This window comes from Pan paniscus, chromosome 19, assembly GCF_029289425.2.
Source record: "Pan paniscus chromosome 19, NHGRI_mPanPan1-v2.0_pri, whole genome shotgun sequence".
Classification (NCBI taxonomy): Eukaryota; Metazoa; Chordata; class Mammalia; order Primates; family Hominidae; genus Pan; species Pan paniscus.
Window position 1 is genome coordinate 22,945,685 of NC_073268.2, and position 12,318 is coordinate 22,958,002.

General features: G+C 52.6%; 1 protein-coding gene across 9 annotated transcripts in view; it reads left to right on the plus strand.

Moving 5' to 3' along the window:
- The window catches only part of ZNF385C (zinc finger protein 385C), a 72,393-nt gene extending 60,111 nt beyond the window's left edge, over positions 1-12,282 (plus strand). For 3 of the 9 annotated variants that reach the window (XM_034941865.4, XM_034941860.3, XM_055100942.2), the window contains 7 exons: positions 444-592; positions 4,005-4,115; positions 6,665-6,830; positions 9,395-9,688; positions 10,225-10,421; positions 10,743-10,853; positions 11,338-12,282. In XM_034941865.4, coding sequence (XP_034797756.3) covers positions 444-592; positions 4,005-4,115; positions 6,665-6,830; positions 9,395-9,688; positions 10,225-10,421; positions 10,743-10,853; positions 11,338-11,574 — 1,265 coding nt within the window. In that variant the 3' untranslated portion in view covers positions 11,575-12,282. The remainder of the gene's footprint in view (positions 1-443; positions 593-4,004; positions 4,116-6,664; positions 6,831-9,394; positions 9,689-10,224; positions 10,422-10,742; positions 10,854-11,337) is intronic. The other 6 variants (XM_055100940.3, XM_034941862.3, XM_034941867.4 and 3 more) reach the window with 5 other exon arrangements.
- The last annotated feature ends 36 nt before the right edge of the window (positions 12,283-12,318 follow it).

Genomic DNA, 12,318 nt, shown 5'->3' on the forward strand with positions numbered 1-12,318 from the left:
AGGATAGTTAGAGAGTGAGAGGGGCGAGGGCTGGCCTTTTCCTAATACCCCTGGGTTTGAGTTTAATTTGCAATAAAATGGAATCCCAGCACATCATGCAGTCTCCATGGTGGTGTGTGTGTCAGGGCCTGCCCAGACCCCTCTGTCCCTCTCTTGGCTGGGCTGCCCTGGGGTTCAGTATGCTGCCTCAGCAGGGGCAGGAGGGTCATCCCTCTGGGCTGGGAGCCTCCAACTGTGGACTCCCTGCCTCTGCTTCCCCAGCTGTGGGGAGGAAGGGCTCAGAGAAGGGGGCTATAATCACTCTGGGTCTGGCTGGTGCCACTCTGTGAAGAGAGACACAGGTTTCTGCCCAGCTCCACACCCAAGAAGCCCACCCGCCTCTTGTTCTGGCCACGGGGGTAGGACAGAGCCCATTTCAGACCCTGCCCTTCTTCCTCCTGCAGCAGGCCCGGCCTCCGGCGCCCCCAGCCCCCTGCTGGCCTCCCTGCCCCTGCCCACCCGGCCTCTGCAGCCCCCGCTGGACTTCAAGCACTTGCTCGCCTTCCACTTCAATGGCGCTGCCCCGCTCAGTCTCTTCCCCAACTTCAGCACGGTATGGGCTGGGCTGGCGGGTGGGGGCATGCACACAAGCTTGTGGGTGGGCACAGAAGGTGGGTTCAGAGGGTCCAGCTCTCAGCAGCTGGGTCTAACCAGGAGCTTTTCCTCCAACATCCCCCAGAGGGGATAGGTGCTCCCCAAATAGGGACCCCTATTTGGGATCCTAAGAGAGGGACCCGCTCTCTCTTAAGCTGGGGAACAAGATGGTGTCAGCCCTTTCCCCACCCCCACCATCATAGCTGCTGGGCCTGCAAGGGCCTGTAGTCTGTGCATTCCACTTAAGCTTCTGTGTAGGCGCTCCTGTGGATGACGTGTGTGTGTGTGTGTGTGTGTGTGTGTGTGTGTGTGTGTGTGTAACCTGTGCCTTTTTGTTGTAGTTTCTATAGGTTTTGTATGTTATATGTGGATGTGAGTTTGTGTGTTGGTGTCCAACGTGTGTTTGTAAACAACTCTTTGTGCGTGGGTAATTTTATGTAATTAAGTTATGTGCCTGCACAATCTGAGGGTTTATTGTGTCCTTGGTCTTTTGTGTGTTTGGCGTGTATCTGCCCTCTGAGCATGCGTGTTTTTGTGTGGTTTGGGTGATTGTGAGTTTACCTGTGGTCATGTGCCCTTTGTATGCATGAGTGTGAATTGTTCTGCTTGTCTGAGCATTTGTAACTGCCTGAAGCTTCTGTGCTGTGTGTGTGTCCTAGTCTGTACATTTCCTTGTACACATGTGTGCATAACAAGTATATGAATTTTAATTCACTATATGAGGGATCAGCAACCATCTCTGTTTTTTTAAATTTTGAAAACTCAAGTGAAATCATGGGTGTGGCATGCCCCATCCTGAACAGATGGTGGCAAACTCCACCTCAGTCACACTTAGGAATCCCTTCCCTCCCACCCTCCAGAGTTAGACAGAGGTCCTAAGGAGTCTGAGGCATTTGGGGGGTGGTCCTCTGGTCTTGAGTCCTTGCTGTCGCTTGCTGACAGGCTCACTGTTGAATGGCATGGTTCTAATTGCAGGGGGCCCCTGTAGGCCATTCTCCTCTGAGGTCCTGTCCCCTGAGCCCCTTGCTGGCCCTGGGTGCTGTGAAAATTTGAACCACTTTCTGTTCTCAGGGAAGTTTCTGCACCCATGTTCTTCTCTCTAAGCTCTGTTTTCTTTTCTTAGGAAGGTTTGGAAAGTTCCTTTTTTATTTTATTTTATTTTTATATAAGCAGAGATGAGGTCTCACTATATTACCCAGGCTGGTCTCAAACTCCGGAGCTCAAGGGATCCTCCCACCTCGGCCTCCCAAAGTGCTGGGATTACAGGTGTGAGCCACCACGCCCAGCCTGGAAAGTTCTTGACAAGTTTAGACAGCTGCATTTGGCCCAACTTCCTGAGAAAAGGGAACATAAAGCCTTAATTCTATAGAAGAAAAAAATGATTTAAAATAAGGAAAAGAAGCTAGGTGCAGTGGCTCATGCCTGTCATCCCAGCACTTTGGGAGGCTGAGGTGGGCTGATCATCTGAGGTCAGGAGTTTGAGACTAGCCTGGCCAACAGAGATGGTGAAACCCCATCTCTACTAAAAATACAAAAATTAGCCGAGCATGGTGGTGGGCACCTGTAGTCCCAGCTACTCGGGAGGCTGAGACAGGAGAATCGCTTGAGCCCAGGAAGCAGAGGTTGCAAGATTTTGGCTCCGTCATTGCACTCCAGCCTGGGCGACAAGAGGGAGACTCCATCTCAAAAAAATAATAAGGAAAAGAAAAGAAATCCAAATTAATATTCCAAAGAAACGATCCTACTCCTTGGGGAACCTTAGGCCTCCACTTGCTGCTCCCTGCCCCCTACTGGCCCCCCACCTCCCCTGGCTGTGGCTCTCACTCTCTCAAGAGAGGTTGTCATGGCTGGGCATGGTGGCTCACACCTGTAATTCCAGCACATTGGGAGGCCAAGGCAGGCGGATCATTTTGAGGGCAGGAGTTCGAGACCAGCCTGGCCAACATGGAGAAACCCCGTCTCTACTAAAAATAACAAAAATTAGCCAGACGTAGTGGTGGGCGCCTGTAATCCCAGCTACTCGGGAGGCTGAGGCAGGAGAATCACTTGAACCTGAGAGGTGGAAGTTGCAGTGGGCTGAGATCATGCCACTGCACTCCAGCCTGGGCGACAGAGCAGTATTCCATCTTATTAAAAAAAAAAAAAAAAAAAAAAAAAAAAAAGGTCGTCAGCAGCCTCAGGCCCTGTGACAGTGGTAGAGCTGATGAGATAGGACTTATCTTCCCCCAGCCCACAGGTCCATGCATGAAGCCTGGGTGATGGGAGAGGAAATTCCAACAGACGGGTTCTTTGTCTCTTCCCTGCCTCTCCTTGTTTCCAACTCTCTGTCCCAATAGTTGTAATTATTGCAAAGGAGAAAAAAACAAAAAACAAAAATAATGACCTAAGGGGCACCAAGAGATGCCAAGGTGATCACCAGGACATGGTTCTATGTCCCAGAAACATGCAGGGCACTCTGGCCATTCCCCTGCTTCCAAGCAGAAGCCCAGGCTGACAAATAAAGACAGCCGGGGAGAGGCTGTGTATTTTTCTTTTCTTTTCTTTTCCTTTCTTTTCTTTTCTCTTCTCTTTTTTTTTTTTTTTTTTTTGAGACAGAGTCTCACTCTGTTGCCCAGGCTGGAGTGCAGTGGCGCAATCTCAGCTCACTGCAACCTCTGCCTCTCAGGTTCAAGCCTCCTGCCTCAGCCTCCTGAGTAGCTGAGACTACAGGCACGTGCCACCACGCCTGGCTAATTTTTGTATTTTTAGTAGAGAAGGAGTTTCTCTTGGCCAGGCTGGTCTCGAACTCCTGACCTCAGGTGATTCACCCATCTTGGCCTCCCAAAGTGCTGGGATTACAGGCGTGAGCCACTGCACCCAGGCAGCTGTTTCTTCTCCTTTCTTTCCTTTTCTTTTTCTTTTTCTTTTTTTTTTTTTTTTTTTTGAGACGAAGTTTCACTCTTGTTGCCCAGGCTGGAGTGTAATGGCCTGCTCTCGGTTCACCGCAACCTCCATCTCCCTGGTTCAAGCAATTCTCCTGCCCCAGCCTCCCAAGTAGCTGAGATTACAGGCATGCGCCATCACACCTGGCTAATTTTGTATTTTTTTTTAGTAGAGACGGGGTTTCTCCATGTTGGTCAGGCTGGTCTTGAACTCCCAACCTGAGGTGATCTGCCTGCCTCGGGCTCCCAAAGTGCTGGGATTACAGGTGTGAGCCACCGCGCCTGGCCCAGCTGTTTCTCTTTCCAACATCCACAGGATGGAAAAGTTCTTCCTAGAAGCTGACCAAGGCCCTCTTCAGTCATCTTTAGTTTTGGGCATTTTGTGCTGCCCCCGACCCCTGCTTCCCAAGCCAACCCCAGAGTTATTATGCCCTCCCACTCCCTTCACAGATGGACCCGGTCCAGAAAGCTGTCATCAGCCACACGTTTGGGGTCCCCTCCCCTCTGAAGAAGAAGCTGTTCATTTCCTGTAACATCTGTCACCTGAGGTTCAACTCAGCGGTGAGACAAAGTAGTGAAAGCAGGTCTGGGGAGGGGGCTGGGCAGGGAGAGGGCTGGAGGCTGGGCTTTCAGAGTCCTTCTGGGAGGAATATCAGTGGCAAAGGGGCTGTGGTCTGTATTTTCCACCCTGGCTGCAGAAGAGGCACTCTTGGTCCTTTAACCATCGCATCCTCTCCTCTCTCTAGATTCTTCTGCCCCTTCCCCTTCTGCCCAGCTGTAGCCCAGTGGGATTCCATTTCCTTCCCCCCAGGCCTCTCTCCTGTGTTCTGGATCCTTCTGCAAGAGAGAAGACTGCCCTTCCTCCACTCCAGGTCCCAGGGGCCCATCTCATCAGCTCCTGGTCTGGAGCTGAGCTCTTAAGGCACCTGAGAGTTTACAGAATGTGATCATGCCCATCCCCTTAAATAATAGTTTTCATGATACATCTGTGAGACGGGTGGAGGTGGGATTTTTTTGTTTTGTTTTGTTTTTTTAGACAAGGTCTCACTCTGTCACCCAGGCGGGAGTGCAGTGGCGCAATCTTGGCTCACTGCAGCCTCCACCTCCAGGGTTCAAGTGATTCTTGTGCCTCAGCTTCCCTAGTAGCTGGGATTACAGGCATGTGCTACCACGCCTGGCTAATTTTTTTATATTTTTGGCAGATACAGGGTTTCACCATGTTGCCCAAGCTGGTCTGGAACTCCTGGGCTCAAGTGATCCACCCACCTCAACCTCCCAACATGCTGGGATTACAGGTGTGAGCCACCGCGCCTGGCCTAGAGGCGCTATTATAATCCCCGATTTTCAGATGAGGAAAGTGAGCCTTAGAGAGGTTAAGTGACTTGCCTAAGACCACACAGCTGGTAAGTAGCAAAGCTGGGACATGAATCCAGGCCTGGCTGACCCCAAGGTCTATGACTTTCTACTACAGCCTACCCCTTTCTACTACATCTTACCACTAGGTAGAGGAGGAACCTCATTCTGGCCTCCCAGGGAAGGTCTACCTCCTGTTAGGCAATCTGGGGTTTCGGTTGGATGCCAGCAGAACTGCTGTGGTATAGCATCCAGGGAGGGGCCGTGGGGGCCTGTCTTTCCCATGTTTCAAGGAGGTGGGCCGGGGAGCAGCAAGTGAGGACCCTTGGAGGGAGGACACTGACAGACCAGATTTGAGGATTCCCTTCAGGCCTTCTGGTTCCATGAGTCCTGCAAGAGATGGAGGAGAGGCTGGGCGTGGTGGCTCACGCCTGTAATCCCAGCACTTTGGGAGGCCAAGGTGGGTGGATCACTTGAGGTCAGGAGTTAGAGACCAGCCTGGCCAACATGGTGAAACCCCATCTCTACTAAAATACAGAAGAAAAAAAAAAAAGCAGCCAGTTGTGGTGACAGGTGCCTGTAATCCCAGCTACTCGGGAGGCTGAGGCAGGAGAATCGCTTGAACCCAGGAGGCAGAGGTTACAGTGAGCCTAGATTGCTCCCGTTGCACTCCAGCCTGGGTGACAAAGCGAGATTCCATCTCAAAAAAAAAAAAGATGGAGGAGAGAATTCGTTCTGAGGGAGGAACCATTCTTCTTCCTGCCGGACCCCGGGCACAGTGCCTGGCAAATAGCAAATGCTCAGTAATGACTTGTTGAACAAATGAACAAAGGGATGAATGTTCTGGGGTACATATGCCCCAAAGTGTGGGGATGGCTCTGCTTTCTCCATTTGTGCATTGATACACTTGATAACTAACATTCATTGAGCACCTACTCTATGTACTCGGCCCTTGTAATTCATGTTCCCATGTAATTCTGACAACCCCATGAGGTCAGTATTATCATCACAGGGTTTATGGGTGAGGAGACTCAGGCTGAGAGAGATGTTACTTGCCTAAAGATGTAGTTAGTGGCCGGGCGCGGTGGCTCACGCCTGTAACCCCAGCACCTTGGGAGGCCGAAACAGGTGGATCACGAGGTCAGGAAATTGAGACCATCCTGGCTAACATGGTGAAACCCCATCTCAGGGTGGGCGCGGTGGCTCACGCCTGTAATCCCAGCACTTTGGGAGGCTGAGGCGGGTGGATCACGAGGTCAGGAGATCGAGACCATCCTGGCTAATATGGTGAAACCCCGTCTCTACTAAAAATACAAAAAGTTAGCCGGGTGTGGTGGCGGGCGCCTGTAGTCCCAGCTACCCCGGAGGCTGAGGCAGAAGAATCGCTTGAACCCGGGAGGCGGAGGTTGCAGTGAGCTGAGATGGCGCCACTGCACTCCAGCCTGGGCGACAGACCGAGACTCCATCTCAAAAAACAAACAACAACAACAACAACAACAAAAAGATGTGGTTAGTAAGTGGCTGGGTCAGATCTGAAGCCAGAGGCAGCCTGCCTTGGAGTTCATGTGCGAGAACACATTCTGCAAACCTCAGAGCCACATGTGCTATGGTGATGATGATGACAAGGACAAGGACTTGCCCTTTGTGTGACCTGAGCCCTGCCTCCCTTTGGCCTGTCCCCCTGCTGGGCTCCAGTTCACAGATGGGGCATGTGGACTCAGCCAGTGAATGGTGACCTCTTGCCCTCCCCTCCCCAGAACCAGGCCGAGGCACATTATAAAGGCCACAAACACGCCAGAAAACTCAAGGCTGTCGAGGCTGCCAAGAGCAAGCAGAGGCCACACACCCAGGCCCAGGATGGGGCTGTAGTGTCCCCAATCCCAACGCTGGCCAGTGGAGCCCCTGGAGAGCCACAGAGTAAAGGTCAGTCCTGAGCTCTTCTCTTTCCCACGTCTCCACTCCACATCTGGTTTCCGACAAGGGGTTGAGAGATTTCTGCTTATTCTTTTTGCTTGTGTTGGAGTATTCCATACAGACAGGCAAAGGCACACAAGTGTACCACGCCATGAATTTTCCTAAGCTGAACACACCCAGATCAGGAAACACGTTACCAGCACCTCAGAAGCTTGTCTTGCACCTCCTCCTGGTCATTACCTTGAAGTATTCATTTCCAAGGGCTGCCTTCACAAATGACTTCATTTGTGAAGTTAGGAATGGTGGCTCACATCTTGTGATGGTTAACACTTTGGGAGGCTGAGGCGGGAGGATTGCTTTAAGCCTGGAGTTTGAGACCAGTCTGGGCAACATGGTGTGACCCTGTCTCTACAAAAAACTTATTTGCCAGGCATGATGATGCACACCTGTAGTCCCAGCTACTCAGGAGGCTGAAGCAGGAGGATCTGCTTAAGCCCAGGAGGTCGAGGCTGCAGTGAGCTATGGTCATGCCACTGCACTCTAGCCTGGGTGACAGAGCAAAACCTTGTCTCTAACCTCCCCTGCCCACCCCCACCCCCCAAAAAAGAGACTACAACCTGGGTGACTGAAAACAACAACAATTTATTTTCACACAGCTCTGGAGGCCAGAAGCCTGAAATCAAGGCGTTGACAGCATTGGTTCCTTCTTGGGGGCTTAGAGGAGAAAGTGTCCCATGCTTCTCTTCTGGCCTTTGGTGGCTGCCGGTATTCCTTGGCACTCCTTGGCTTATAGACGCATCACTCCAATCTCCACCTCCATCTCCACATTCTCCCTTGTGTGTCCCTGTGTTTCCACAAGCTCTTTTTATAAGGGTACCAGTCACTAGATCAATCCCACCCGAACCCAGCATGACCTCATCTTAACTAATTTTATCTTCAAAGACCCTGTTTCCAAATAAGGTCACATTCTGAGGTTCCAGATAGATGTGAATTTTGGGGGAGACACTATTCAACCAACTACAACCCCTCTGATGGTAACTACGATCCTGACTTTTCTCAGCATAGATCAGCTTTACCTATTTTTGGTGAAACATAGAGTGTGCAGGGGTTTTTTTGTATCTGTTTTGTTTTGTGGGTTTTTTTTTTGTTTTGTTTGTTTGTTTTTTGAGACAGAGTCTCGCTCTGTCTCCCAGGCTGGAGCACAGCGGTGCAATCTTGGCTCACTGCAACCTCTGCTTCCTGGGTTCAAGCCATTCTCCTACCTCAGCCTTCCAAGTAGCTGGGACTACAGGTACCTGCCACCACGTCCAGCTAATTTTTGTATTTTTAGTAGAAACGGGGTTTCACCATATTGGCCAGGCTGGTCTCGAACTCCTGACCTTGTGATCCACCCACCTCGGCCTCCCAAAGTGCTGGGATTACAGGCGTGAGCCACCCTGCCTGGCCGGTATCTAGTTTTTATTCATCTCTCACAAACATTCATCAACATTCATTATATCTGTAAGATTCATCCATGTTTTTGCGTGTAGCTGTAGTTTGTTCTTTTTCATTGCTGTGTAGTACTCCACTGTGGATCATACCACTATTTTTTTTTTAATTTAAATTTTTAAAAGCTCTTTTTTTTTTTTGAGACAGGGTCTGGCTCTGTCACCCAGGCTGGAGTGCAGTGGTGTGACCTAGGCTCATCCACCTCCCTGGCTCTCAAGCGATTCTCCTGCCTCAGCCTCCCAAGTAGTTGGAACTATAGGCATGTGCCACCATGCCTGGCTAATTTTTGTATTTTTGGTACAGATGGTGTTTCGCTGTGTCACCCAGTCTGGTCTCGAACTCCTGGACTCAAGCGATCTGCTAACCTTGGCCTCCCAAAGTGTTGGGATCACAGGCGTGAGCCGCTGCCTCTGGCCCATACCACTGTGTTTTTTTTTTTTTTTTTTTTGAGATGGCGTTTCACTCTGTCGCCCAGGCTGGAGTGCAGTGGTGTGATCTCAGTTCACTGTAACCTCCACCTTCCAGGTTCAAGCGATTCTCCTGCCTCAGCCTCCCGAGTAGCTGGGATTATAGGCATGTGCCACCACGCCTAATTCTGTATTTTTAGTAGAGATAGGGTTTCACCATGTTGGCCAGGCCAGTCTCGAACTCCTGACCTTAGGTGATCCACCTGCCTCGGCCTCCCAAAGTGCTCGGATTACAGACATGAGCCACCGTATCCAGCCCGTACCATTGTTTTTTAAAAATCTGCTCTCCTGTTGGTGGACATGTGGGTAGTTTCAGTTTTATGATATTATGAATAGTGTTCTCTGAACATTCTAGTACATCTTTTTTGGTGATCTCCGTTTAAGTTAGCAAATAAGAATATGAGGGCTGTGAGGGCTTTCTGAGACCACTGTGTCCAACTTAATGATTTCAGATGGGGAAACTGAGGCCCAAGTCTGCCCAGTGAGTTGGTAGAAAAGTGGGGCCTGGAATTCAGTGCTGGTCATCCACCAGGGGCCCTCCAGGCCACCTCCATGGTCAGAGCTGAAGATCGTGGTCTGCAGCGTCATCTTGGGTCTCACACTCTTCCATCTCTGCAGCAGTTCCTGTAGTCCCTCCTCTTGGGCCTCCACTCCAGCCACCACCAACTCCAGACCCTACATCCAGGGAGCCAGCCCACTCAGAGCTCTTGGATGCTGCCTCCTCATCCTCTTCTTCCTCCTGCCCACCTTGCTCCCCAGAGCCTGGGAGAGAGGCACCGGGGCCTGAGCCAGCGGCAGCTGCCGTGGGAAGCAGCATGAGTGGGGAAGGCAGGAGTGAGAAGGGGCACCTCTACTGCCCCACGTGTAAGGTGACAGTGAACTCAGCCTCCCAGCTTCAGGCTCACAACACAGGTCAGTAGTCTCAGGAGCTGGAGCCCAGGGAAAGGGTGGGACAGAAGCTAAGCCTCGCCAGATGAGGGCAGGCTTGAGTTCCTGGGTGCTTCGCTCAAGGGTTGGATGGCGGAGGCTTTGTGCTTGTGTGTTACTGAACGGACGTTTCTGGGTCCTCCCATTACTCCTTGGGGAAGGAGAATTGGGAAGAGAAGTCTGAGGCAGCAAGAACTGAAGGTCGCTAAATCTCTGAAGGGTCACTCCACAGGAGACAGGAGACATCTGCCTCTCTCCTTAGATTACACCCAGAAGGAAAGGACTGAGATCAAAGCAAAGGGGAAGGCAGCTATTTGCAGTGCAGGAAGGCCTTTCATAGGAGGGGCTGGCATGAAAGGACAGAAGCTGGGAGGGGAAACCACGTGTGGCTGGAGGGCGATGTGTGCACAGAGCAGCCGTGAGGCTTACAGGGAGAGCCAAATTGCATGAGTGTGGAGGGGGTCTCTGTGGCCCCTGCAACCCCTTCCTGCTGCTGAGAGACTGCCTTCTTCCCTCTCCAGGAGCCAAGCACCGGTGGATGATGGAAGGTCAGCGAGGGGCTCCCCGGAGGAGCCGGGGCCGCCCGGTGTCCAGGGGAGGTGCCGGACACAAGGCCAAGAGAGTCACAGGGGGCCGGGGCGGCCGGCAGGGGCCCAGCCCTGCCTTCCACTGTGCTCTCTGTCAGCTCCAGGTCAATTCAGAGACCCAACTGAAGCAGGTGGGAGAAGTGAGGCTGTGACTGGGGTTGGAGCCAGGGGAGGGGGTTGGGGGGCAGGGCAGCAGAGGGAGGGACCCTGAAGAGGGCAGGCAGGGCACAGCAGAGCAGGCTGGTGAAGCGAGGCCAGCAGGCCAGTGGGCCAATTAAGGGCAAAGGCCAAGACTCACCTCCCCTTCCCAGGGCCTAACCCAGGGTGAGGACCCAGTCTGTGTGCTTTGGATGTATGAGCTGTGGATAGAGGAAGGGGAAGAGTCGAGGATGATGGTCCTGGGGTCCTTGGGCTTTGTCATCTTGTTCCCAGTCTGTCTGTCTGTCCATTAGCACATGAGCAGCAGGAGGCACAAAGACCGCCTGGCCGGGAAGCCCCCCAAGCCCTCCAGCCAGCACAGCAAGCTGCAGAAGCACGCAGCGCTGGCTGTGAGTATCCTCAAGGTATCTGTCTCCAGGCAACAGAGCTGGGACTGGGTCAGGAGGGGAGAGGGTGGGCTGGGAGGGCCAGATGGGGGGGCTGCGGTGGGGCAGGAAAAGAGGCCACCCTGCAATGAGGCTGCTGGGCAGTGACAGAGCTAGGCCTGGGAACTGGGATCTGCGCAGAGGAATTTCCGGGGAGGTGGGTTGGGATAGTCATCTTAGGGGCAAGAGTGAGGGGTGGGCGTGCATCTCCTAGAGACCATCTCTATCCCGTAAATCCTCCTCCCTTCTCCCATGCTGAGACTTTCCTCCCTCTGGACAGGAAGACAGGTGGTGGAGAAAGCCCTTTGGAATGAATATTTGGGGGTGGGAAGGGAGGAGGATTTAGGTTTGGAACTCTAAAAGGCATGCTTTCCCTGCAGCAAAAAGCTTGAGGATGGGCCCCAGGGAGGGGGTGGGGTTTTCTGGGGTGGAGACTGTGTCCATTCCTTTCTTTTCCGTGTAGTCTAAACTGGCCTTGCAGAAGCAACTCACCAAGACGTTGGCAGCCCGCTTCCTGCCCAGCCCGCTCCCCACCACAGCCACTGCCATCTGTGCTCTGCCAGGGCCCCTGGCCCTCCGCCCTGCCCCTACAGCAGCCACTACCCTCTTCCCGGCTCCCATCCTGGGCCCAGCTCTGTTTCGCACCCCAGCAGGAGCTGTCCGCCCTGCCACAGGACCTATCGTCCTTGCCCCTTATTAGCCCTCATGGGGAGGCCAGAGCTGATTTCCCAATAGCCACTCCTTGTCTCCTCCTGTCCTGAGACACCTTGGTTTCCTACATGCCACAGGGACTGTGAACAGCTTCAGGGGTCCTGCCCGATCCAGAAAGAGCTGGGCTAGTTTTAAGGGCAGCTCCCTTCCAAGGACTGTCCCCACCCTCCTTTCCCAGGCCTTCCAGGGTTAATCCTAGGCTTGCCTGCATTTCCCACCCTGACAGACCCCAAAGATCTATGCAAAATCTCAGCCCCACCCATGTGGTGCTCTCACTTTCCTCCACCCAAGACCCACATGGCCAGACTCCAGGAATCTTAGCTTCTACAAGCCATCGTCTCCTAGCCAGGGGACGACTCTCTGACCTCTATTCCTAGGCTCTGGGGCTTCACTGGAGATAGGGATGGGGTCTCTAGCTGCAGCAGGCTCAAGGCTATCAGGACAAGGTGACCATGGGAGTGTGACAGAGAACCATGGAGGAGAAAGGGGGACCCAAAAGTCCTCCGATCAGCAGTGCTAAGGTGGGGCAGAGCCAAGGAGGTAGTGGGGCTGGTTCTGAAAGCTTTTGGGGGCTTCATCTGCTCTGAAGGGGTGGGACTAAGAGAGGAGGTGATGTTCTGGTTGGGCCCAAGGTTTTGTTTTAATCTTAAGTCTTCTGGGCATTCATGGGCCCAGTCTTTTTTTCTGTTTGAGAGTATCATTCTGTTGCCCAGGTTAGAGTGCAGTGGTGCAA